The 26,959-nt window shown below is 40.4% G+C and overlaps 1 protein-coding gene across 6 annotated transcripts in view; it reads left to right on the plus strand.

Moving 5' to 3' along the window:
* Positions 1-26,959, plus strand: part of LOC110077687 (contactin-4) — a 546,252-nt gene that overhangs the window by 297,297 nt on the left and 221,996 nt on the right. For all 6 annotated transcript variants that reach the window (XM_078385216.1, XM_072989453.2, XM_078385218.1 and 3 more), the window contains one exon: positions 15,228-15,323. In XM_078385216.1, the coding sequence (XP_078241342.1) occupies positions 15,228-15,323 (96 nt within the window). The remainder of the gene's footprint in view (positions 1-15,227; positions 15,324-26,959) is intronic.

Genomic DNA, 26,959 nt, shown 5'->3' on the forward strand with positions numbered 1-26,959 from the left:
TTCAGTGTGCATTTAAATAATTTCTTTTATCTACCCTGAAACTGAGCACCTACAAAAAGTAGTCCATAGAAAATATGTTTTGGGAGATGGTCATCAGACATCCTGACAACATGGCTAACCCAGTGAAGCTGTCATTCTTTCAGGATTGTAGAAATGCTTGTCATCTGTGTTCTCTCCAAGACTTCGGTATCAGGGATTTTATCCAGCCATGTGATGTTGAGAAATTTCCAAAGACAATAAAATACAAATGACTGAGCTTTTTTGCAGAATGCTGATGAATAGTCCAAGTTTCCACTCCATAATGTTGAGAAGATAGCTTTGTACATATCCAGCTTAACAGAAAAAAATGATTCCAAGTTGATTCTACATAGAGGATTGAGTTCTTCCAAAAACTGCTGGCTTTAGAGATGCATGAAGTGATTTTATTATAAATGAAAACACGGTGGGAGCCAGCACTGTGATGATGCATGAACTTATCCATTTAAGTAAATGGTAGTTCATATACCTTCAAAACTGGTTCTCAAAAGGGACATTCAGAGAATGTTAGTGCATCACCAATATCTTACCAGTATGTCTTCAGCCCAAAATTACTGCAGATCAAGACTTATTTTTGTATCCAAAAGAGTAGGCATAATTATGGCTTCAGACGCTGCAGATTAAACAGCTTCCCATCACTGCAATATCAAAGCTCAACACCAGTGTATTCTTCCATGTATGTATGTATGTATGTATGTATGTATGTATGCATGCATGTATGTATGTATGTATGCATGCATGCATGCATGCATGCATGCATGTACTGTATGTACTGTATGTACTGTATGCATCTACCCAACATAAGCAAAACCAAATAAAATCGAAATAACAAAAGAGCCACCAGAGCACAGAGTGCTGTCCTCTGAAGATACCAGCCACAGAGACTGGCGAAACGTTAGGAAGAACAACCTTCAGAACATGGCCAAAGAGCCCGAAAAATCCAGAACAACCGGTATGTCAATTGTTGGAAGTATTTAAAATCACCTTTCAAAATGGATCTTTGCTGGACTTGTGCCTTTTGATAAAGTGCCTCACTCTTTTTCCTTTCCAGCATGTTAAGAATTATGGACTTGCTGAGAGAGACAGATTATCTGTCACTTTAAACTGTGTTGTCCCCAGTGGGCAGATGGAAATTTGGAGTATGTTGCTATCAATACGGAGACAGAATTTATAAATCAAGCTTGCTTTTACCCAACCAATCTTTATGATCTAATCCTTGTCATGGTTTTCCTTTGTAGATATAGTATAGACCGCAGTTTGCTTTTCCTTCAGCACTCAGGAACACAGTGAATTTTCCGTATTTTTCCACTTCTCCTGCTGGCCGGCATGCCTGCCTGCTCACCCCTTTATCTTTTGCTTCGTTTACACCTTCTTTTAAAATCTTTTATGTATTTGATAAATGGTCTTATGAAAGTTCCACTTTCTTACTTTCAGTTCACTATCTGCCGTTCAGATATGATAATCCTGATTTATCTTTAAGTCTGTTATCAAATTACAAAATTACAAAAATACCAAATGAATTACCACTTCATTTGTGAAGTGTTTGTTCTTCACTCTATAAAGTGCAATGAAAATGATTTTTTTGCCTATTTCTTTCTTTTTTCTGGGAGTCATAGTTATTAGCTGAGATTCTGTACTCAAAAGCACAGTAAATTGCATTAGAGTAAGCCTGTTGAATCAGTTGGGTTTTAGTTAGTCAGTTCCTTTATCAAGGACCATTGATTCATATGGCCCTATTTCAGTTGATACTTGTGACACTAAAGTTAGTTGCAACCAGAGTAGGCTCATTTCAATCAATGTAACTTACAAGAGAATTGACTCACGAAATCCCCAGATTCAATGGGCCTTTTCCAGAACAATGTCCTATGCTAAGCAACAGGATTTCAGCCATTGTGTTGTATCCAGTGGTATCCCTTCAATACTGGAACAGCCATGTTGGTTCAACGGAGTCTTCCTCCCCTCTGCAACCCTGCTTCTCTACACACACCCTCACAGCTTGCACTGAAAAGGCAGCATAAGAAACAAAATTTCACTGCCTATGCACAAATCTGCTTGTGCAACATAAGATATTAACTGAATATTTGGTGTTTTTAACAACTGTGCATTTGGATTTTTTTTTCTTTTTTGACAGCCGGCTTTTATCTTCTGCAAGAACAATGACCTTGAAAAATCATGTAATGTACTTCTGTTTTTCTGCTTAAAAGTCAAGAGGTACCTGCTGCAAAATTCTTTGAGATTTCCCAGCTGATTCTAGTACTGCTGATCACTCCCTCCTTCAATGTCTTTCTAGTCTGTTTCACTTGGTTCTACTTTCATTTCATTTCAGGTCAAAAATTTAGTGTGTCGGTTTTTGGTTTTATCTTTTTTTCCCTCCTTCATCTTTCCCTCCCTTTAAATACTAACACTCTGATAGTGTTCGTCACTGTTCTGTTCTTTGTCCTATCCTGCTTACTCCTTGTCATTTCTATAAATGTATTTGTTTTCTTTTAGTCTTTTGTTTGTACTGACAACAGCAGTCTTATTTTGTTGTCCCTCCTTTTCTGCAAAGGTTCTTTATACTGCTGACTGTGCATCAGCAGCTGCTGTTTCCATTATCCTAGCATCCTAAAGCATATATGCACAAAAGCAAGTGTTAAAGGTATCCCTGTTAGTATCTCTTCTTTCTTCTTTTTGTTTTAAACTTGCTTTTTATCGAGGCTGTTGCTTTTTTTTTTAACAATCTTACTGAATAGAATCTCTTCCAAATTTCTTCTGGATCTCATACTTTTTCTTATTATTTAATTGGATCAAATGCCTGTTCAGTCTCTTATTGTTTACAGTTTGGTATATCCTATGCACACAGTCACTCACTCTCTCTTTTCCCCCAGGTATTTGGTTTTCATTCTCTGCTTTTTGTGACTGTTCCAAATTCTGTTGCCAATATAATCCACCTAATCCATGCTGTTTTGATTATATCGCTGTTCTTTGCCGCTTACTCTGCTTGCATCTATTATATTGTGTTATCGTGTTTCAACTGTTGCACCTTACTTTTAAAGGCTTGAATAGTCCAACTCCAATTTATATATTGCCTGTGATCACAGAAAGAGATCAGAGACAACCTGTGTTCCATCCTGTGCTCTTTACTATTCAATTCTAGGCTGTATCAAATACTCTTTACTATTTCTGTCCTTGGCCTACAATTTCTCCTCTCCACTATCACCCCCTTCCCTCCTCCCACCTTCTTTAAGTTATGCTTGGGGGGAGGGGGAAAGAGAATCCTCTTCCTGATAAAATTCATCAGTCTTGTTATCTATTCAGTCAGTTGTCAGCTTGCCAAGTTAGACAACCAATAGTTCATTCATATTTGTACCCTGAATGTATTTTTGTGACATCTTATAATAGACTGAAAATGGAATAATATAGCCTGAAAATAAAACAAGTTTTATTGCGGGGGACAAAGATGTACACAGGTCTTTATTCCAGGCATATGGTGTTTCAGCCGCCAGTTGTACAGTTACCAGAGGTGCATTTTCAGTAGAAAACTTTTGAAAGCTTTGGACACCCCACCCCCACCCCATTAGACCTGTTTGGTCTCGGTTATTGTAAATGTATTCAGTGGTGTATCTATATGTTTTTCATGGGAGGACTCTATGTTTCCAATGTTGTTGGGGAAAATCTTTAGAAGCCAGCTGGCTGTGGTCTCTTTTGATCCACAATCATTAAAAAAATTCCACTTTAAGGGAGATAGGTGGGGGAGCTCCCGTATTCTTTGTTGATCCCCTGTTCCGGCTTTCCTTTGAGCTCTTGGTTTGGGTAGGAGTCTCTGACTTCAGCGAAAAACATCTTCAGGGGGAGGGCTGTGATTTCCAACAAATTGCCTTCCTCTTCTGCCTATGCTGTGCCTCTCCCTCCCTCCCCCCCCCCGGAAAACACCTTAGCATTTGGAAGGCTCCCCTTAGGAACATGGGATTCCTCAAGGGAATAGTCATGGTTAAACCCTTTTCTCTAAGAAAAGGCACTCATCAGTAGGATGCTTCCAATGAGGTATTCCCTGGTGATTCCAGGCCTGGTGATTCCAGGCCTCCACATGTCTTTGGGGGCAAGGGATGGACTTGGAGCTGTGCTGGTTTATCATGCTCCCCATGAACAAGGACTCTCCTCTCCGGACCTGGCAAACTTTTGTCTCAGTGGTGCTGTTGAGGTTCCCCAGGTTTTTGGTTCTGTGTGAATTCAACATCCATACTGAGACTGACATTTTGGAGCCAGCTCTTGGGTTCTTGGAAACGTGGCTTCCTAGGACATGTTCCAATTTTTCAACAGCCCCACCCACTTGGCCGACTACATTGTGCACCTGTTTTTTTCAGCAGAGCAGGGAGATGGTGATTTGCGGGTGACTGATCTGGTATCTGTCTCCTTGTCATGTTTGGACCACCACCTGATAAAATTCAGCCTCTCGGTGGCTCCCCCCCCCCCCGAGGGTGATGGGACCCATTAAGTGGTCCACCTTTGCAGGCTACTGGATCTAATTGGTTTCCAGGACACAGTGGGAGGGATACCATCTGAGCTGGTTGGTCTTCCTGTCAAAGCTCAGGTCGCTGCATGGTTTGCCACAGCAGCCTGGGCAGTTGACCTGACTGCACCCAAAAGCCTTCTCCGCTGCTGAGCCTGCTCTGCCCCATGGTACTCTCAAGAACTATTGGCGATGAAGCAAAATAGGAGAAGGTGAGAGATTATCTGGATGTGGGCCCCGATAGAACTTAAACTAAGAGCCACAAAAATTATGATCAGTGCCTACTCAGCAGCTGAAACCTGCACAAATTTTTTTTTCTCTTCCAGATAAGCGAGACACAAAACCATCGGGCTGAATTATTCCACATTGTTCATTATTTATCTGGGGCTGGTCAAAGTGATGGGCAATCCCATAGTCTCACCAGTGACCAGTTTGTGGCATGTTTTAAAAATAAGTGAAGGCCATCCGCTGGACTTAGACCATCATTCTTTGGCAGTAGGTTAGGTTTTGTTGTCTACTGAACCAGCTTGTCCGGTAATATTACATCAGTTTCCTCATCTGAGGTTGACAAGGTGCTAGATTGCTTCAGGGCCACTGCAACTCCTCCTAGATCCTTGTCCAGCCTTGCTTTTAAAAGCTGCCAAGCCAATAACAATGGAATGGGCCACTTCTATCACTAATGCATCTCTCCTTGAGAGTCTCCATCCTCCAAACCCTCAAGGAGACTTGTATCAGAGCCATCCAGAAAAAACAAACTTGGCAGCTGATGATTTTTACAACTATCATCCAGTCACCAATATTCCTTTTTAAAGCAGGCTAGTGGAGACGGTGGTGGCTGACTAGCTTCAGGCACTCTTGGACAATCTGGGTTTAGGCCATGTCATGGCATGGAGATGGCATTGATTGCCCTCCATGATGACCTCCTAAGAGAGGCCAACAGGGTAAAATGTCCCCAATACTGTCGACCATGGTATCCTTCTGGGCAGGACAGACAGACAGACAGACAGACAGACAGACAGACACACACACACACACACACACACATAGAGGGAATTAGTAGGGTCAGAAAACAAAGACCTGGTCAGCTGCACACTGAAGCGCTCAAACGTCAAAAAATGCCGACTTGGTTGTCAATTGTCGGTGATTCCTTCAGGTTGATTCCTTTTCTCAGAGTAGGTGGCTATTTTCTATTCCTTCCCATTCAAGAGGGACCAGCAGATTAAAAAACTGGATCTGGCATGTGGAGGGGAGAGGACAGTCTGTTCCACTAGGGATATCTGAGACTATGCCAATTTGTTGTAAATGTAATTTTAAGGTTCTTTTTTCTTCTGGCAAGGTCCAACCTAGTACCTGTAATAAAAGAATTGGAGGGAACCCACCTGCACACAAAGTAAATTTATAAATATGAAAGAGAGGTTTATTAAGAGAAATAAAATAAAGTGAAAGGGTAAAGCAAGATGGAAAGCAAGTTTCAATACCCAAATATAAGCTTCTCAAAGAGTAAAAGAATGCATACATACTGTATAGGGTTCTTTCCATAACAAAGATGGAAATAGTGGTGGTAGCAGCAGAACAGCAAGTTCTAATTTTCGATAAGCATCTGACCCAGAGTTGCATATGTGTCTAAATGTTGTTACTTCAAGGTACTAAAGATATAGCCATGATACTGTTTAGCCCTGCTCTGGACAATGATGACTTTTCACAAAGACATACTGTGTAAACATGATCACTCATCTTTCACATGTTACATTTAAGACAGTGTATGGTAACATAGCTATTATCTTGGTCTAGATTGTTACTTCCCTTACCGATTCTAAGCTGGACATTTCCCATGTCCTTGCAAGGTTTGTTCATGCTGTAAAGTTGGTCCTTATCTATTAACGTACATGAAATTTTTCCAAAACTTTGTGTTTTGTGCTTTGGGACCCAGTCTTCTAGAATGCTGACTCTAGGTTTTTATGTTTTGAAACCAATAAGGCTTAATAAAGAGAAAAACAGTATTGGAAACAGAGGGGATCAATATATTTTCTGATTTTTTCTAACATCCTCCCCCCCCCCCAAAAAAAAATCATACTTGTGGCTTATGAATTGGTATCCCATTTCCACCCCCAATCGGGAAATAAAAAGGTGAGGCACAACAGATAAGGAGTAAAGGGGCACAACTATATTAAATATTTACGTACCTTAACCTGCATTGGGGATTCTTAGTAGTACATATCCTAGGACAAGGAGCTGGAGCACTTCCTGGCATCCTCTGTGTACCATCACAGGTGAAAGTAAAGACCCAACAGCCTTGCTCTGACTGTCTAAAACTTCAGGAGGCCTACCTGTGGCCATTTCCAACCCAATTTGCAGGACCCATCAGGGGATCAGTGTTATAGCCATTTAAAGTGTAGACAAATCAACAGATCGATTCATTGAAGAATATTTGTATATTCATATTCGTTGATTCATTAACCTTGACAAATATTGGATCAAAACAAATCACCATTTTTTAAAAATCCGTCCCCATCTTTAGCTGTGATCATGAAGGTTCCATTCTAAGCAATACGCTATAGAAGAGAGACAGGCATGAATATATAGATACTTGCATTCCCCATTTATTTCCCCTCTTCTCTGTTTCATGTCTCTCTAGATTATGAGACTGCTGCAAAGGTATTTAAACATATATCAACATATGAAGATGTATATTTTAATAATTATATCACAAAATACATTAGCAAAAACAAAGCAGACGAACTATCAGGTCTAGTATACTCAAAAGTGAAAAGATACGTGTATGGTGCCTGGTGTGGATCAAAATTAAAGAGAAGTGCTTGGGTGTGAAAGAAGCTGCTCATCTCTTTAATGGATTCATTAGAGGTGTTTTAGGGAACCAGTGTCTCTGGGTCAGTCAGAAAGGCAGAAACACTCCTATCTGACCAGGCATATAGCAGGGACAAAAAAGAAAATGAATGTAAAGCACCTCAGAAAATGCAATTGCTCCCACATGTTTAAATGCTGGATCAACTTTAGGTGGGGAAATTTGAAGCCAGACTATGAAAAGATGGGTCTTGGTCTGATAAATAGACATCCAATAGCTAGTAGTGTCAGTTGACGTAACCAAGTTGGACATCGAGGACCACTGGGTAGGTGTGCACTTGAGGGTGGTTAGAGGAGCATCCCTAACTCCCAGCAAGCATTTATACTGTAAGGATAAAAGGTTGTAGTGCCTTTGTGAGCCAACAAAATGTGAGTGCTCTATCAATAATGTAACTCCAACTTGCCAAGCTGTTTTGGAAGCACAATCTTCCACTAACATAATGTAGGAACTGCCCTATGACCAAATCCCTTTGGAAAACAGGGTAAATTTGAGCTAGTTTTTACATCAGCTTTCTCAAACCTTGCTGGTTTCCCAAAGCAGTAACTTCAGATGTAAACTCTATACTATCCATGTGACAAATTCAGGGGGGTGTTAAACTGCCCTAGTCTCTCATATGTAGCCAAACCTCCTGAGAAATACATAGGTGCTGCTGAAAGAAGCTAGTACTATTTTGAGAGCATGGTGAAAAATAGAATTTGGTGGTTAGCATGCTATGGTTATCATGCTGTTCCTTTGTCATTGTGGATCCGATTACACTTGACTTTACCATAATGTGATTGGGAGATGCACCCCCTCCTTCTCCTGCAGTGTGTAGAAATTAAAGGCTACATCAAAAGAATCCACGATTGTTTGAGTGGCACAGGAGTGAATGTGTCAATCCAAGAATCACTCAAAGGGTTCAGAAGGAACTAGCATCTCAAAAAGCTCTGTGTTAAATAGTGGCTCAGTGAAGACATAATGCTGCCCAACGTCCTGAGCATTATTAAGAAATTCAAAGTGCCTTGTGGGGCTTGTGCACTCCTCCTGACATTAGAGCTCTATCTGTATTTTACTATAATTTACAGTTATTTGAAGCTGCATGAAGCTATTTTCATTTTCTTCCCTGGTTGCTATACAATTAGTACTCACCACACTCTTTCCCCTTGTTCAGCTGGGGAATTCATGCAGGTGAAATGGTTACTCTTTGAGGTGGAGTTTAAATAGAAAACATAAAACTATTCAGAGTACTACTACTTTGGCTACGTACAGAGAAAAATTTGAGATAATGTTAAAAATATCAATAGACTTCTTTTTGTTATGTATTGATAATGAAGTTCTGTAGATTTTACAGAAATGTAGCATATACAGTATGACATTTGAACGAAGACATTTGTATTGAGTAAGCAAGTAAAATACTAGGGGATTGTTATATTTCGCTGTGGCCTCTGTGGCACACATACACATGGGACAGAGTGCCTGTGTGAGGCCCTATTTGGAAGCTTCTAGAACTGAAAGGTCTCTCTCTCCCTCCCTCCCTCCCTCCCCATTCCCTCTGGCTCTGCCCTCTCTTCACACTTGTATTGGTGTACTTGACAATTGCCACCTCAGTTCCTTTCTTTCCACCATGAGAGCAAGACCTAGGAGCTTTTGGGATGAAAGAAAGATCACCTTCTCTACCACATGCAAATAGTTTCCCCTTCCTTTCTCTTACTGTTTGGTATTCTATTTTTTTTTTAAAAAAAGATTTTAAAAAGAAATAGTGTGCTATTATCGCCTACACCATCTCACCACTCTCAACACCAATCACAACCAACCACAACAGTCTCCATCTTACCACCGGACTTTTCCTCAGAAACATCTCTATGTATCAAACATCACACTCAGTCACAATCATCTTCATCCTCCACTTGTGGTCACTATCATGTCCCCAGCCCTTTTTTCCTGCTGAATAGGAATATTTCTCTGATGAAATTCCAGAAGATTCTTTCCCATCATCTCCCTCTCCTCTAATCTCTACTCCTGATTCATTGGTTGGGGATGATTCCCTGCTTTCCTCCTCTGAAAACACCAAGCAGTACTCCAATTTTATACTCTGGCTGGCCAAATTTCTTCAGCTCCAGGTCACTAAACTGCCATTTCTAATATCAGACTCAGTAATCACTCATATCCAATGAGAATCTGTCACCTCAGTACAACTTCAATTTCTCCCAATCTTGCAGAAACACTTCTGGCAAAAACCCTTCACCATACCATCAGCTACTAGGAGATGGTACAGTATGTACAAAGTTTTGGAAGAAACACCTAACTTTCTTCTCTGTCCTCCCACTTAAAATTCAATAACTGTCAAAACAGCACAGGTCAAGGAAAAGAGGAAACCCATTTTACCCCAGTTTTTTAAAAAAGGAAAGGAAACTCAGTTTGATGGCCACTATTTTTATTTGCAATACTCAGCATCAAAATCACTCACTTTGAAGCAGCTATGGCTGCATACCAGCTGTTCATCTGGGAAAAGTTAAAACCATTGCTGAACCCTCTCCCCCTGGATTACCATGCCGTAGCACTGTCCATGCAAAACTCCCATACCCTTACAGCATACCACATCCACTTTGCCCATAATGTTGCCAACTTTTCTCCTAGAGTTATGTCATGTGCCATAGCCCTTCACAGACACATATGGCTCCAGTCCACCAGCCTCTCAGATGATGCCAGACCCATGACTCAAGAATTCCCATTGGATGGTATTGGCATATTCCACACCAAAACTGATGAGGCTATGGTTCGTTCGTTCGTTTAGTCGCGTCCGACTCTTCGTGACCCCATGGACCAGAGCACGCCAGGCCCTCCTGTCTTCCACTGCTTCCCGGAGTTGGGTCAAATTCATGTTGGTTGCTTCGTAGACACTGTCCAGCCATCTCATCCTCTGTCGTCCCCTTCTCCTCTTGCCGTCACACTTTCCTAACATCGAGGTCTTTTCCAAGGAGCCTTATGGTAGGTGTAGCCAAATGAATAGGTCACAACACCTACCATTCTCAGCAACAGCACAAACAGTACTAACCAGGCTGGAAATAATCTGTAATCGTTCACAAAGAAAGTGTTACCCCTCACCAGCCCACTACATAAGCAGAACTCAGATACTACAGAAAACCATGTCACGCCAAGTATGCCCCCGCCTCCTCTTCTAGGAAAGCACTCAAGGACTCCAAAGAATCTCTTTGACTGTCTCTCATGTGGAACCCACATTGTCATACACCTATCCTCCATGTTCATCTCCAGTCTCACTTCCCATATCAGCTCCTGGTACCTCATTACATCAGATTCCTGGGTCCTCACCATCGTAGCCCAATAATTTTTGTCCATTACTCCAACTGATTACGACCAGTACACCGAATCATTGGACATAATCCAAGCCAAAATCAGCGATCTACTTCAAAAGCATGCAATTCAGCATTGTGAGATGTTTCTACTTCAGATATTTTCTAATTCAAAAAAGTGACAGTGGCCTTTCCACCGTTTTCAGTCTCTGAGCTGCCAACACTTTCATTCAACCAAAGAATTTCTAATTAACAGCAGCGTTAATGGTTGTTAAAGGTAAAGGTAAAGGTTTCCCTTGACAATTTTTGTCCAGTCGTGTTCGACTCTAGGGGGCAGTGCTCATCCCCGTTTCCAAGCCATGGAGCCAGGGTTTTGTCCGAAGACAATTTTCCATGGTCACATGGCCAGTGCGACTTAGACACGGAACGCTGTTACCTTCCCACCGAGGTGGTCCCTATTGATCTACTTGTATTTGCACGCTTTCAAACCGCTAGGTTGGCAGGAGCTGGGACAAGCGATTGGGAGCTCACTCCGTCACATGGATTCGATCTTACGACTGCTTGGTCTTCTGACCCTGCAGCACAGGCTTCTGTGGTTTAGCCCACAGCGCCACTTGTTGCCAGGTGTTAAATGCCACATCATTCACTACTGTCGAAAAATCTTTCCCCAAGGTCATCTATCTGTTCCCAGGCCATACATCTCCATGTAGCCACTCCAGAGGAGGCCAGGAAATTGTCCACAGCAGGGCCTTCTTTGCTGTGGTGCCAGTGCTCTGGAACCAACACCTGGCAGAGCTGCCAAGAATAGTGCATGCATATAAATCTAATAAATAAATGAATATTTATGCCCAGTAAATAATTAGTCTCTTTTGTTTTGCTGTGTATAACTACATAAATATTTGCCATGCAATCCCACTCTCATATCTTTGCACCTACACAAACTGCCCAACTCCCCAGAGGGAGAGGGAAAGGGAGAGAAAGAGAGACTGATTCTAGAAGCTTCTGAACAAGGCCTCTTCAGGCATTTTGACCCACATGTAGGAGTTTACAGATGCCCATTTAAAGAACCACATTAGCAGTAAGCAACCTGTCCTTTATTAAAAATTTGCTTAACGGACTAAAATTGTCCTCATGCTTCTTGAGAAAGGTGAGGAGCACAAAGGTTGTGCTAATGAAACTCATGCCTTCAATACAGAAAGCTTATTCTTTGTATATTGCCATTCCATTTTATGACAAATTTATCTGAGGGTTGCTGCCAGGACTCTAGCCAAAACAGGACCTGGGCGCTTAGAGATAGGGACACGCCTTGGTATCCTCTCCATTCCTCTCATACTCTCTTCTGTGTCCACGAATATAGGCAAAAGTGAACATGTGAACCAAAGAAGTTCCACTGTCAAGTAAAAATGATATCTCACCAGTTCATGTTTCTGTGCACATGCAAGAAAATAAGAGTTAACTCCAAACATTCTTTGAACTCTCTGAGTTCATTTGTCCCGAGAGAGAGAAAATTCAAAGGGTGCAAGTGGCAAGAAAGTGAGTGCTCAAAGAATGTTTGGAGTTGACTCTTATTTTTCTTCTTTGTGCAAAAAGAATGGGGTGGGGGGAAAGAAATAGTGAACTTCCTTTATTCCAACCTTTCTCACCATACTTTATTGTTATTGTTGTTATGTGTTGTCAAGTTGCACTCAAATTTCAGCAAGCCTAACAGCTGTGTGTGAAATATTTAAGGAGTGGTTTTACCAGTGTGATCCCACAGTAAGTTTCCATGGCCAAATGGAGATTTCTAGGCTGTCACTCTATTCACTATACCACACTGGTTCTCCATATTTATAAGACAACTTTAAAGACAGAAAGCAAATACAATATCAAGAAACGAAATCTGTGTATTCAAATAAACATGGGACTCTAAATCAATCCATTGGCTAAAATCTTGCTCGCACATGATTATCCTCTTTCATCAAATTTGCTAGGGGTATGCACAAAGTAGAGATCATTGGAGCAATTACAGAATGTTTCATGGGTATTAATGGGATTCTACTTAATATTTACAAAGAACAAAAGTACATAAAAAATTCCCTAGAAAGAGGAGGTGCTCCATCAGGGTATTCCTTTCCTCCCTGTAAGCTGAATTGTTGTAAAAAATCAACCTTCCTCCAAATTCACTTTTGGTGAACTATAATTGTTGCCAATAACAGCTTGTGTCCTGCAAAGTAAAAACTGCAAGTGGTGACTAAGGAAAATAGCACAAGGAAAAAGGAAAGCACTGAAGTTACAGAAGGGGTACTTTGAGCCTAATTCTGAAAAGTGGATAGTGAGAAAACACACTGGCTCTGTCTTTGATTAATATTGGGATGTATAAGACCTTGTTGTATCTGACTGCATACTGTTGAGAGACAGCTGTTTGGCTTCGTTGGGCAAAAAAATAAAAATTAAACGGTTGGTATACAGAGGCAATGCTAAAATGTGTTACTACTGTAATAATATTCTTTACCTTTTGATAGGAAAACAAAGGTGAAGAGGGATAAAAATCGAAGACTAATTTCTCACCTTTGTCACAATTTAATTGCTTTCCACCTGTTCAATGTATTTCTCTCCTGTGTATTTTTCAGTTTGCCTTTGTGCTGAACAGAAATTTTGAGATCAGCAAACAAAGACTTGTCTGCTGCAGATGTTTTCCCCACACACACACTTAAAAAAAACTGGGAATATAAAAACAAGGAACTATAGAAACTAAGAGGCCATTGAGGTGACTCAGTTCTGTTGAAGCTCTTGGACCAAATTCCCTTGGCAGCTGAAGTTGTTGATCAATAACTAGTGCCATTGACTGGGTCACCACTAATAACCTTGGCATTAAGTGTAAGTGTAATGTACATGGCAGAGGAAAATAAGGGATGTTCCATAGTGGAAATGTTAGTGGAAATAAAATTTGCCATTTTGCAGGGAGGTTTTATAGAACTGTTCTTAGAAGCCACTACCGGGTTGAGAATGTAACACAATAAGGAATTTTAGCTGTCTTAGCTTTTAGATCGATGCCCAAATAGTAGATTAGATTAGGCAATCCTTCAGTCTCTAAAGACTATGGTAATGTGATCTGAATAGAGGACTTGGAACATGTCTAGTGTTGCCGAGAAGGCCTATTCGAGAGTGGCATTCCATTCCACACTGAAAATAAATACAATCTCTCCCCTGTCCAACTCCCTGATTTGGCTGGTTTCGGGACTGCCTCTTTGCCTCGGCCTTCTGGACAAGTGTCTCTTCAAATTGGGAGATGCCATGATGTACTGCCCGCCTCCAGGCTGAACACTCAGATGTCAAAGTTTCCCATATGTGGAGGTCCATTCCTAAGGCCTTCAGATCCCGCTTGCAGATATCTTTGTATGGCAGGTGTGGTCTCCCTCTGGCGCGATTTCCCTGCACTAATTCTCCATACAGGAGATCTTTTGGAATCTCACCATCAGCCATTCTCATAACATGCCTGAGCCAATGTAGACATCACTGTTTCAGTAATGTATGCATGCTAAAAATTCCAGCTCATTCTAGGACTACTCTGTTGAGAACTTTGTGCTGTCAGGTGATATCAAAATGCGTCAGAGACAACACATATGGCAGGTGTTCAGCTTCCTCTCCTGCTATGCACAAAGGGTCCAGGACTCACTGCAGCACAGGAGTGTGCTCAGGAAACAAGCTCTATAGACCTGGATCTTGGTATATGCCACCAGCTTCTTATTAAGCCATACTCTCTTTGTGAGTCTAGAGAACATGGTAGCTTCTTTGCCAATGCATTTGTCCTGCTCGACATCTAGAGAAAGAGTGTCAGACCAAGAAAGAATCACAGATGTGAACGCTACCCATTTTTCCTCTTTGTATTTCTGTCATATCAGTGACTTCTTGGAACCATTTTGTGATGGTAAAATGTGAGATGCAAAGTAACTTAAGGTTAATACTAGCCATGGCTTTTGTGCATTTAAACGTTGATGTGAGCTATCTGGCCACATGGTTACTTCACAGTTTTTGAGTTTTTCTGGGTATATCTTGCAGTTCTGTCATATACATATGTGTGTGTCCATGCACAGCAACACGCACACACACACACACACACACACACACACACACACACACACTTATCTTTTAACTATCCATCAAAGTTTTACACCTTTTTCTTAGTTGTGCCCTTCAGTGGTAGTCATATAGTGAAAGTTATTAAGCATACAAGAGAACCAAGTCCAAAAGCACACAAACTAAGTGATTAACAAATGTGGAATGTTAAGCCTGTGAACCACTGTATACTTTGGATGTTGTGGGCTTTTTGGGCTCTTTGGCCGTGTTCTGAAGTTGTTCTTCCTAACATTTCAGAGTGTCAGAGTATCCTTTATTGGTACCTTGGAGAGTCCTCTACTAAAAGGTTGGCACTCCACCCGCAACAGCCTCAGGCATGCATCTCTCTCTCTCTCTCTCTCTCTCTCTCTCTCTTTCTCTCATATACGAGTGTAATAGAACAATATTGAATATTGTACGTTGAAATAATATATACTTTGTATTTTCCTAACAGATCTTGAAAACTTCAAAACCAGGACAAGAAGTACAGTGTCAGTCCGACAAGGACAAGGAATGGTATTGCTGTGTGGACCACCCCCACATTCTGGAGGTAAGTTATGTAAATGCCATCTGTTCAGAGCCTCAGCTTCCTTGCCTTTTGGAAACCAACGAAAATGCAGCATTTCTATGTAATAATAAAGAACATGCTAATATTTTTGGATTGAATGGGATTTGCATATAGATAAATATGTATAGCTCTTGAATTGCGTCATGCTGATATGTGGAATCATTAGAAATCCAGCTTTTGCCTGAATTAAAATCTTTGGGTTTTTTGGATGATACTTTGAGATCTCTTCCATTTATTTCATAGTGGTTTTATACTAACCATAATTAATGTATGATTAAAAATGCAAAGCAGAAGTCGCTGTTTCTTCAATCTCACATTTAATGCAAAAGTAATTAATTACATATTGAAAGCAGAAATACCATTCCATTGGAAAGGGTAACATATACACAGAGCATCTAAGTAGCTGTTAGGGCTTGCCTTGTGATGGTAAGTTTCTTTTTTTCATAGATACATGCCTTGGCCATTAGACTTGCAAATTACACCAGTGTTTTGTATTTCAGTGAGAAATCAGAAAACAAAGCACACCAAACACAAAACAAAGAAGTGAGAAAAATCACATTATGTCAGATAGATGTCTTTCACTATTTGAGCGGATTGCGAAATTATACTGAGATTCATAAGAATCTTGACCTTGATCATGTTATTCAGAAGAAATTTGTTTGGTAGCAAAATTATATCTCAGGAAGCTAAAAGTTTGTATATTTGTTTGATTTATTTCTAATCCCCTTTCTCTCTGTAAAGAAATTCAAAGTGTGACTACATTGCAATATGGTCCTCCAGTTACTCCAGGTTTAGCACTATGCAAATTAATTCAAAATTTCCCAACTATATGGTGGTATTGTAAGTGCAGGGGGAACTTAAAATTTTCTACAAGTGGTCATTTCTATTTTAACACCCATAGGGATTTTGTTTATTTTAAATCTCTCTCTATCATGCTGGTTTTTGACCCACTTTTAATTGCATGAATGCCCATGTTATTGTATGGGGATATTTCAAATGGTATAGGATGCTGTCCCATTGGGAAACCATGCCTGGTGTCCGAACTATTTCCTTTTTAATTTTAATAAATGTTTGGAATTAGCACTGCATCAGATAGGTGCTGGAATCTTTCTGCAACACTGCTGTTCTATGTCTTAGAACAGAGCTTCCCAACCCCAGTCCACGGCCTGGTGCTAGTCCATGGCCCGAGCTAGCCCGGGCCGCAGAGACAGACCTTCCCCCACATGTACTCACCCGCACACAGCTGATTTGCGCATGCATGAGCACTGTGCTACTGTTTGCACATGCACACGAGCAAGCACCTGCACAAGCGCTGTGTCGCTGTTTGTGAATGCATGTGCTTGTTTGTGCAAGAGAGAGTGTGCGCTTATTTGCGCAAGCACACAAGCACAGGGGGGTGCCCCACCTTCCCCAGCTGGTCCACGGGGTGAAAAAGGTTGGGGACGCCTGACTTAGAATGAAGAAGGGGAAAAATTAACCATGGTCAAGACAGTTATGGACAAGGACTGAATGTAGGCAGGGTTGGGACAGATCCATGGGCAGATCCAAGTGCCAACTTGGGTCTGTGTAAGCTCATTTAAAGAGTGGTGTGTTTTCCTGCATTGAATCAACCCCGTTCAGTTGAGGCTGCCCCAAGAGGACAGGACAGTGACACAAAGAACACATGGTATGAGTCAATACGATAATACCCTCACCCAAACCTCAGATTATTTCAGCAATGTATTCACATCCTCGGATTGTTTGAACAATTTGAAGCTGTGACCATCAATATTGGAGATGGGGGTATTAGTATATGAATACGAATATCCTCACCTAGCTGGCATTAACGAGGGTCTGGCTCCTGGGGCCAGACCATCCACTCACGCATCCAGTGGCAGTGGCAGCATCGCTCATCCTTCCAATCACCCCAGAAACACCACTCTCTTCCCGCTCTACTGGCCACTCGGCAGTTGTTCAGGGAGACTCGTCCTCCCTCCCCCTGCCTGGAGTAGCTAGCTGAGTGGGAAGAGAGTGGGGATCTGTGAGTGGTTGGAAGCATGAGCAAGGCTGCCACCACCATCTGAAGTGTGGGTGGATGGCCCAGTCCCAGGGGCTGGCCCCTCGTTAAGTCCAGCTACACTGGGATATTTGTAGTCATATACAAATACAAACATCCCCATCTCTAATCAAGATTCTTTCCTAATTTCCTTTTTTTCCCCCCACAGCTTTTATTAGAAAAAATCCTTGTATGTTCTACTTTTGACTGTTGCATATTCATAACTGCATTCATGTATGAAGGTTTCTCTGTTTATGTGAGTTTTTCTTTAATGTGAGGTCAGAATGGTATTATTCCTACATCTTTAATCACATAAAAGATATACAGTGTGTATTAGACATGGGCATTTTATATTCATGTTTAGAGATACAAAATACAAACTTGTGTTGCCACAATGGACCAATTCCCACCTCTCGAACTGGCTGGGCCACTCACCAGGCTCTGCATGGCACTGGGGTCCTTCTTCAGTGGCAGTGCACCAATCCTGGCAGGAGTCTGGCTGGCCCTTCCCCACCTCCCTGTGCAGCTGAGCAGAGGGGACTCTCCATCTTGCCAAAATGGTCGGCTGCCAGGGGAGGTGAAGAAGGGTCAGTCAGGCTTCTGGCAGGATTGACGCACCAGCATTTTACATTTTCTACATACAGTACAGTTCTACAGTACAGTTTTTTAAATGAAGCAATTCCCATGTGTTTCTCAGAAGAAACAAGTGTTCTAAACCATTTAAAAATAGTTTATTTTATATCCTGTTAAAAATTGGCCCCTGAAGAAGAGAATAGTAAACCACTCCTGTGTAACTAGAAAATCCCAGAAAGGGTTGCCCTAAGTCAGAATTGAGTTGACAGTACACAATTATTATTAAAAAGTGGTTTCAATTCCCTTTAGGAGTTAGGATATTTTTCAAGACCTCTTCTGTAACTGGAATGAACTTTATTGATGCTGCTCCTTAGAAAATGAAGTTACCGTATTTTTCGCACCATAAGACGCACTTTTTCCCCACAAAACAGGGGGGTGGAAAGTCTGCGTCTTATGGAGCGAAGAAAAAAAAAGATTATATTTTCCTGTTTTCTTCTCCTAAAAAATTGGTGCGTCTTATGGAAAGGTGCGTCTTATGGAGCGGAAGTTGCATTAGCAACAATCAAAACGTCAACATTTGCTTAATGGCAGATGGCAAAATGAACAGACAAACAAAATGATCACATTTCAGAAAGGATCTTCAGCAAAACCAATTATAGAGATGAACATAATTTATTGTTCTCTGTTGTTACCTAAAATATTATATGGAATGGGCCCATTATGTCAAGAGTTTTAAAGGTCTGTTTCAGTAATGCAAATATGCCTAACGAACATGCTGCAATAACAAGTTTCGGGATGTTGGCTGCTGTAGTCCAATTCATGTGGACGTTGTTTCTATGTCACAAAAATGGCTGGCAACCCTCAATATAACTACTTTTGAACATTGCAACAAATCCACAGTTCAGAACAGCTTGTAATACGGAAGCAGCCATGATGTGGTACCCTTGCAAAGGGCTCCCCAACCCATGGTATACATGTGTACTCTCCTTAAACAATTAGATATTCAGATTTATAATGAAGTGCCACAATTTGTTATACAAATTCAGTTTGGTCAACAGTTTGTCTTTGGGTTAGTATTTAGTTGACAGATGTCTATGGAGCTACTCTGGCTATTCACTGTTCCAGGTTGGCACATGTACCTGTAGGCATACTGCTTCTATTGGAAAAAAACACATTTTGAAAATGAGTGGGAGAACTGGGATCCTTTGGTTTGATTTCTCATAGACATAGGTGAAGATGGGGCCTGGTGAAAGCTCAATCTGCAGCATGTAACAAACTGTCCTTAGTGCAAAAGAACACAAGCGCGCACGCACGCACGCACGCACGCACGCACACACACACACACACACACACCATTTATACAGAAATAGGTGCAGCTCGAATGAGGAAGATGTGCCACCATTTTTTCTCTTTCTCTGTCTCTCTCTTACCAAATTCTCATGTACTCCCAACTCAAAATGGAAGTACAAGTACTGATTGTTTCAGGCACTTTAGAAAGATAACACAAGAAGCAATCTTCCCATGGTGTGGTGATTGGATACTATGCTCCAAGACCTCATAACATTATGTCACTCACAGCTATGACTATTCAATGGTTAAACACACTAAAAACATATACAAGAAGTTTGCTTCATACAAAACAATTGGGCAGAATAATGGTTGCATGTTTTGTCTAATATCTAGGCTTCTACAAAGGCTTAAAATACTTTTTTTAGGAGTGGGGTAGACCAGGCCAGCTAATGATAGAAACACACCAAGTGGCATGGCTAGGCAGCTGGTAACTTGTCCCTGTCACTGTTTTTCTTTTTCATTGGCTTTTCTCTCATTCCATCTCGTAAGAGTGCTCACTCAGCCTGTTCTGTTCCTCTCACCACACACCAGACAGTAGGATTACAAATGATAATGATGCATGCATATTGAGTGGAATAAGGAGCAGGCAAGGTACACAAGCAGGTGAAAAAGGTTGTTACTCCAGCAGTAAGGAAGTCTAGAAGTGAAGATGCAATTTGCAGATAGATAGATCAGACAGACAGACAGACAGACAGACAGATAGCTAGATAGCTAGATAGCTAGATAGCTAGATAGCTAGATAGCTAGATAGCTAGATAGCTAGATAGATAGATAGATAGATAGATAGATAGATAGATAGATAGATAGATAGATAGATAGATAGATCCAAAAGCAGCTCAAAGCATTAAGGTTTCCTGCTCTTAAAAACTTCTACTCTTGAGGAGCCTCCTTGCTGTTCAAGAGCTTGCTGTTTGCCACCTAGTAGTTGACAACAGGTAAATTTTGGTTAATTAATTAATCATTTTTATTTTAAAAAATGAGAGGTACACAATCTCAGGATCTGCTTGATATACATACTGATTTTCAGGACCTAATCCAGTTGTTCATCCAAGCTATAGTAGACCCATACAATCAATGGGCACTTAGTAGGTCAACACTTCATTGACTCAATAGGTCTACTTTAGATGAGACTAATAGTTAGATTTATGCCCAGATGTGTACACTGCATATTCTTGGTGCTAAGGCACTCTTTTACTTTTTCCCCTCTCGTCCTCTCTTCCTCACATATAGCTATGGTGTAGTAAAGAATGTTCTGATATATCTGGGATGCAACACATAATATCCGTATGTCCCAGAGTCATAAATCCTTCCTCTTGAAAACATACTTCTATATGACTTACAAAAATCTTGTCTTTCTTCTCAATCTGCTAAGCAGATTTTTTCCATTTCCAAATGATTCAGTAACTATAAAGAGGCATTCACTTGTCCTGTATTCACTGAATTTGAATACAGTACATTTAACCACATAGACTTGTCAGGTGGCCAGAATATTAATACACCTAACATTTCCGTTTTTTAGTATTCAATGGAAAGTCCTTGGTTTTGCATTTTACTTTCCCAATTGGACTATTTCACTATAATCATAATGCCATTATACTGCTTCTAGGGAGGATATGCTGATATCTTGTTTTCTGTTCACATAATCACATCTGAATAGGGAAATTACGTTTCTAAAATAAATGTCCCAAGAGATGGTTATAAAATGCACCTCTGTTATTAACTTACCGGCAAACAGTCAGCATTTGGTTTCCAGAACAACTGAGCGAGCATTTATATATATTTATACGTATAATATACCAGGAAATTGTCATGTAGTCTAGATGATGAAATCCAGAAAAAGTGGTGTGTTTGTGTGCCTATATGGCATCCAGGCATAGTGAATTAACTTGTACTGTTTGCTTAAACATAGCCCAGACTCCTCCAGCCATTACTTCGCCTGCTGCAACCCCATGTTCCAGGTGCTTGTGTTCAGCCTTGTAAATAGATCAGAGGACTTAACATAATCTATGTACACCCTGAATTCAGTACTCAGGTTTCAACAAACAGCACAGATTGCATTGCTAGTAACTTACCACAATATTGGATGACTAGTCAAAACAACATTCCACAATACTTTTCTGATAGGAGGGACCAGTCAAAACAAAATATAACTTTTGTACAGGGTCTTGAATCAGGACTGTATTTGGCAAAGTGACTGTAGACAGTATGGGCTTACTCTGTAGCAAATTGGACAAATACTTTTAAAGATCTAATCTCTACCATCACCACACACATTTTACTACCATTTTGTTGACTCATAGAGTGTTTTGTAGTTATTTTTTTCAAATATCTACTGCTGTTTCATGTAAAGGAAATGATTCCTGATACAAATTTTAAAAAAACTATGTCGATCTTTCCTGCTCTTTAGAAGATACAGTACCTTAAAAAAGCTTATTTTAAGTAGGAACATTCTCATAACACCTGGATAAGGTAAAGGTTCCCCTTGACAAATTGTCCAGTATTCTGTACTCATTGCCAGTACTTCAGGAAACAAATGAGTCTCATATATGTGAATAGGATGGGTGGCTGAGGGGCCTAAAGCCGAGGGAGGTTCGGAAGGAAGGAATGAGGAACCGGGCCTTCTCAGCAGTGGACCCTCGCCTTTGGAACAACTTGCAGTGGAGATCCACTTGTCTCCCTCTCTGGGTGTTTTCAGGAATAAACTTAAAACCTGGCTATTTGGGCAGGCTTTCCCTCGTGCCGTATCTTAATTTCTTATACTTTCACCACCTTGGATTTATAAAATACGATTATTGTTTTTATTGTTTTTAAATTTGTAAACCACCCGGAGTAGACCTTTGGTCTAGATGGGCAGGATAGAAAGCCATAAACAAACAAACAAACAAACAAACAAATAAAAAAGGAGGCGAGGAAGACAGCAAGAGAGGAGTGATAGAGAATGAGGCAAAGAGAAAGGGAGAGGGAGAGCAAAGCCACAGAGTGAAAAAGAAAGAGAGAGGTGCCATGGCAAGAGAGGAGGGGGGTAGGCAGAAAGAGAAGGAGGGAGGGGTGGGGAGAGAGAAGCCACTGACATCCCTTCAAATATTATGTCCCCTCTCAACCTTTTTTTGTAAGGCTAAACATTCCCACTCCTCATAGGACATTGCTTCCAGACCTTTAACTATTTTAGTCTCCTTCCTCTGGACATGTGAGAGAGCATCATAGGGAGTGAAAGAGGGGAGAAAGAGAAAGAATGGAGGAGGCAGAGAGGAAGAGAGAGAGAGGAGCCACAGAAAGAGTGAGACAGAGAGAAGGTGGAGGAGTGAATCACAAAAGGAAGGGCGAGAGGTCAAATAAAGAGAAAGAGAAAGAAATGCTACTGAGTCCCTAAAATTAAACAAGACTGGTGTAAGAGTGTTAACACTTTTTATTGAACCACTAAAAATTAAACAAACTGCAAGATTTCATGGATAAAATTCCACTTCTTCAGGCTTAGCACAACTCCCTTATGGACAGTGCAGAAAAATTATAGACAAACATTCAGAAATTGATGGTGCATGTCTGTGAGGTGTGACATAAGTCCTCTTAAAGTGATTGTCTTGAGCAGCTTTGTAGTCTAGTAGGATTTTTGACACCCCTGCTCTAAAGACCAAAAGGTTGCCAATTATTCTGTAATTGTCCTTACAAACACTCACTTTCTGTTTGGTACATGGAGTTTCTTTTTTGCCTTATGGTGGTGGGAAGAAACAGCACAGAGACATCACAGCCTCTCATCTAGCACAAATTAGGGATTGTAATTTGATTTATTCAACAGGTAGATGCAGCCAATTGTGTCAAATTAGTCAAATTAATGTTTTTACTTAGTGAGCACAAGGAGATGTCTCTTCAGTTTGCAGTCTCCTCTGGCTAATGTGAAGAGTCCATGTCGCTGGTGTTGAGATTCCATGCCATCTTGTAGATAAATGTTACACATGGCCATTAATAGTATCTTATATAACATTAATGGATACCACTAATGGCCACGTGCAGCCCCATCCACAAGAACAAGGGTGTAAAAATTCCAGTCAGACTACAAAGCTGCTCAAGACAACCACCTTAAGAGGACATACATCACATCTCAAAGACATGTACGTACCACCAATTTCTGAACTTTTGTCTTCGATTTTTCAGGGGAGTTGTACTAAGCCTGAAGAACTGGAAATTTTATTCAGAAAAGCTTGCAATTTGTTTCATTTTAAGTGGCCTATATAAAAGGTATAACCCACTCTTACATTTATGCTATTGAGTAAGAGCAAGAGGAGAAAGAGAGAAGAAGCAGCAGAATGTGACACATTCCTGATATAGGGGAGGAGGATGCTTCCTTCAAAAGTGTGAACTGTGAATTGTATGAAGTACTGAAGGCTGTTTGCTGCTTTCTCGTTGCAATCACCCTGCAGTATTTGAATTGTGTGTGTGTGTCCATGTGTACACTTTCTTTTGGAAAGAATACTACATACATTTTATGCAAATTACAGAGCTGTTAAGGGGAGTTTCTTTCCCCACACACAAACCTGGGAATTTCTGAAGCTTTAAGATCCCCTACCAAGGTTAAAATCTAAATCAAGGAGAGCAAGGAGTTTAATGGGTAAAAGTTAACAACTTTTTCATCCCTGCTCTAGTCCAGGAAACTTTAAGCTGCAATGTATATGTTTCTCTTTAAGATGTGACACACTTTCTAGAATCTAGCTAACCTTCTAGATTCATAGGCTTGTCACTGTGCTGTGCCTGAAAAAGCCATTACATAGTAGGAAGAAAGTGTTCAAGTGTATGTATACTGTTGTCATGAACAGAATGCTCAGCACCAGGGGGAAAAAGCTAACAATTTCCACCTCTTGTGGTTTTCTTGTGGTAGGAAAATGTCTTTCTATTTTTGAAGTTAAAAGCTGTGCAGTGTAAATTGAGCTGGCTTGTGGAGCTCCTGTTGTTGCTCTTGTTTAAGTGTTGCAGGAGGAAATATTAAGTGTAAATTTATTCAAAGTGATGAGTTAGTAACACTAGAATGATGCTCCATTCCCCCCCCCCATATGGCATAGGGACTGTGAGGCAAGTACCCACCCTTCCAGGAAGGAAAGGCGCCAATTTAAACTCTTTAGCTCTTACCACTTAATATGAACAATTAGCATGTATTCATTCCTTTCTCACAGTCGTGTCCTTTCAATGGCAAGAGTAGAGTAATCTTAATTGATTAGATAGGCAGGATATTAAATAAATAAATAAATAAATAAATAAATAAATAAATAAATAAATAAATAAATAAATAAATAAATAAATAAATAAATAAATAAAGCTACTTTTGCTACAACTGTAATGCTATTTGACAAGATCTTGATTTTTAAAAAAGGATCAATCGCAGGTTATGCTGTGTCAGATACACCTACACATACACCCAGAGAAATGAGAGGTTTAGATTAGTAGGAACTTAGTGGGTGACCTTGAAAAAAGAAGGATGAGTGATAGCTTTATTAGAAAACTTAAAAAATCACAAGCATGCACTCTGCATAGGTCTGCATCAGGCCAGTTATTACAGAGCTGGATGGTGCAGGAATATAAAAAATAAATGCCCACAAAGTCTATGACCAGGTTCCTTGCATAAAGCATGTTCTGTAATGCGGGCTACAGCATCCGTTCAAAGATTCTGTAGATTCACCTGCAGCAGTATGGATTAGAGTGTTCCAAACTTGTCAGAGAAAGATCTGCCAGTGACTAACACACATTCCATAATGTGTTATATCGAACACACAGTTCCTTTCTGGCAGGGGCAGAGGCAAATAGACATGGAGCATACCCCATATGAGAGAGGTTGGAATGAAATTTAGTTTGCATGGTAGGTGAGCCAATTACAGTCACGTTAAATGTATTAACTAGTGGTTGAGGGGAGATGTTGTCCTCAGTTTGCAGTCCTGCTTTGGCGACATTGAATGTCCTTGGGAGAAATGGGACGGAGAACTAGGACAGGAGAAACTCTCCTAAACCAAGTACCAGTTGCAAGAATATTACTGAAGCTGGCATTTACCTGATGTGCAGAGAATGTAAGGCTTGGGAAGCTGTCACTGAGACCTCAGTGCTGCCTGCAGGAATTCTTGTACACTTGGTCCCTGGGACTGAAAAGCTTTACCTAATGCACAATTTCCTGACCCAGGGAAAGTTGAAGTATAGGCAAAATTCCCTGCTATTATCTCATCAATACCTGGAAGTTGAGACTCAGCTTCCAGATAACCTTACCTGGATGACTGAGAATATTCACAGATATGTTATCTCATCAGTTTTCTCTGTGTGCCACTTGCTGTTCCAAAAGGATATACAAACTCTCTTACCTAAGGCACAGGAGACTTTCTATAGGAAAAAAGGAAGGACGTCATTAAGTGGTAAGGAATGTACGCACATGCGAACATTCCTGTTCCTTCGTCCCTCAAAAATTATGAAAATATCCGGTGTGGCTCTCATGGTCAAATGTTTGGAGATCCCTGGTCTAGATCATTGACGTTGCAATTCCAGGGGATGCCAGAGTTAAAAATAAAGAATTTGAAAAACTAACGAATCAAAACATCTCGCCTCTGGAAGAAACACACTTCAGTGGTCCCCGTAGTCATTGGAGCATTGAGAACAATATCAAAAAAATTCATACAGTACTGTAAGCCAGTGGTTCTTAACCTTTTTGAAAGAGATGCCCCCTTGAGCCATTGAGGAAGTTATCATCGCCCCCTCCCCGCGGTGATATCTATCTTTATTTATTTATTTATTTATTTATTTATTTATTTATTTATTTATTTATTTATTTATTTATTTATTTATTTATTTAAGACACTTAAATCCAATGACCCCTGAAAAAAAAATTAAATTCCAAGAAAATGAAATGCCCCCCAAAAAGTAGCATTTTATAATTTAGTTGCAAGTGAATTTTAAGACGCAAAAAGAAATATAAAAAGGGCATAAAAACAAATGCAGGAACTAAAAATTGCAAGACAAAAAGTCTGAAACTAAATTAAAATTGGAGGAAAATATATATTCATGCACACTGTAAAAAGGCTGCAGCCATCTGCACAGGTTTGGCTTGCTCCAGCGCCCCCACGCCACCCATTTTCGTTCTACTGCCCCCCTGAAAAATGAAATCGCCCCCTGGGGGGCATTATCACCCACGTTAAGAACCACTGCTGTGAGCAGTTCCAGATCTCAGAAATCATACCATCAGAGCTACAGAAAATAACAGTATTAGGAACAGCATAATACTGTGCTGATATTTAACAGATAGTTAGGTTTTTGGTTAAATCTTGTACCTGTTATATAATACCAGTCAATGTGGTTATAATTTTGACTGTGCCTGGTGTTTCTTAATTTAAATAATAATAATCATCAATGCTGCTTAATATTAAACAGACCAAATTGTTTTCATTACTGGAAATAGCTAAAAATACACCATGGGATTGTGTTGTTGGTCTCAATTTTTATTTAAATAGCTCAAAGTGAGTAGGAAAAATTTCTTGTCCTGTGTTTTTATTAGCCAGAAGAATGAACAAATTTATGGAGATAATAATGAAGAAATCAAGAATTCCAGAGCACAACCTTGGGAGTTCTGTAGTTCTCACACTTCATTGCTACAGATTTCTGTAGATTTAGAAGAGGTTGGTATATTAATCTGTGCAAG

This window comes from Pogona vitticeps, chromosome 2 (genome assembly GCF_051106095.1).
Source record: "Pogona vitticeps strain Pit_001003342236 chromosome 2, PviZW2.1, whole genome shotgun sequence".
NCBI lineage: Eukaryota > Metazoa > Chordata > Lepidosauria > Squamata > Agamidae > Pogona > Pogona vitticeps.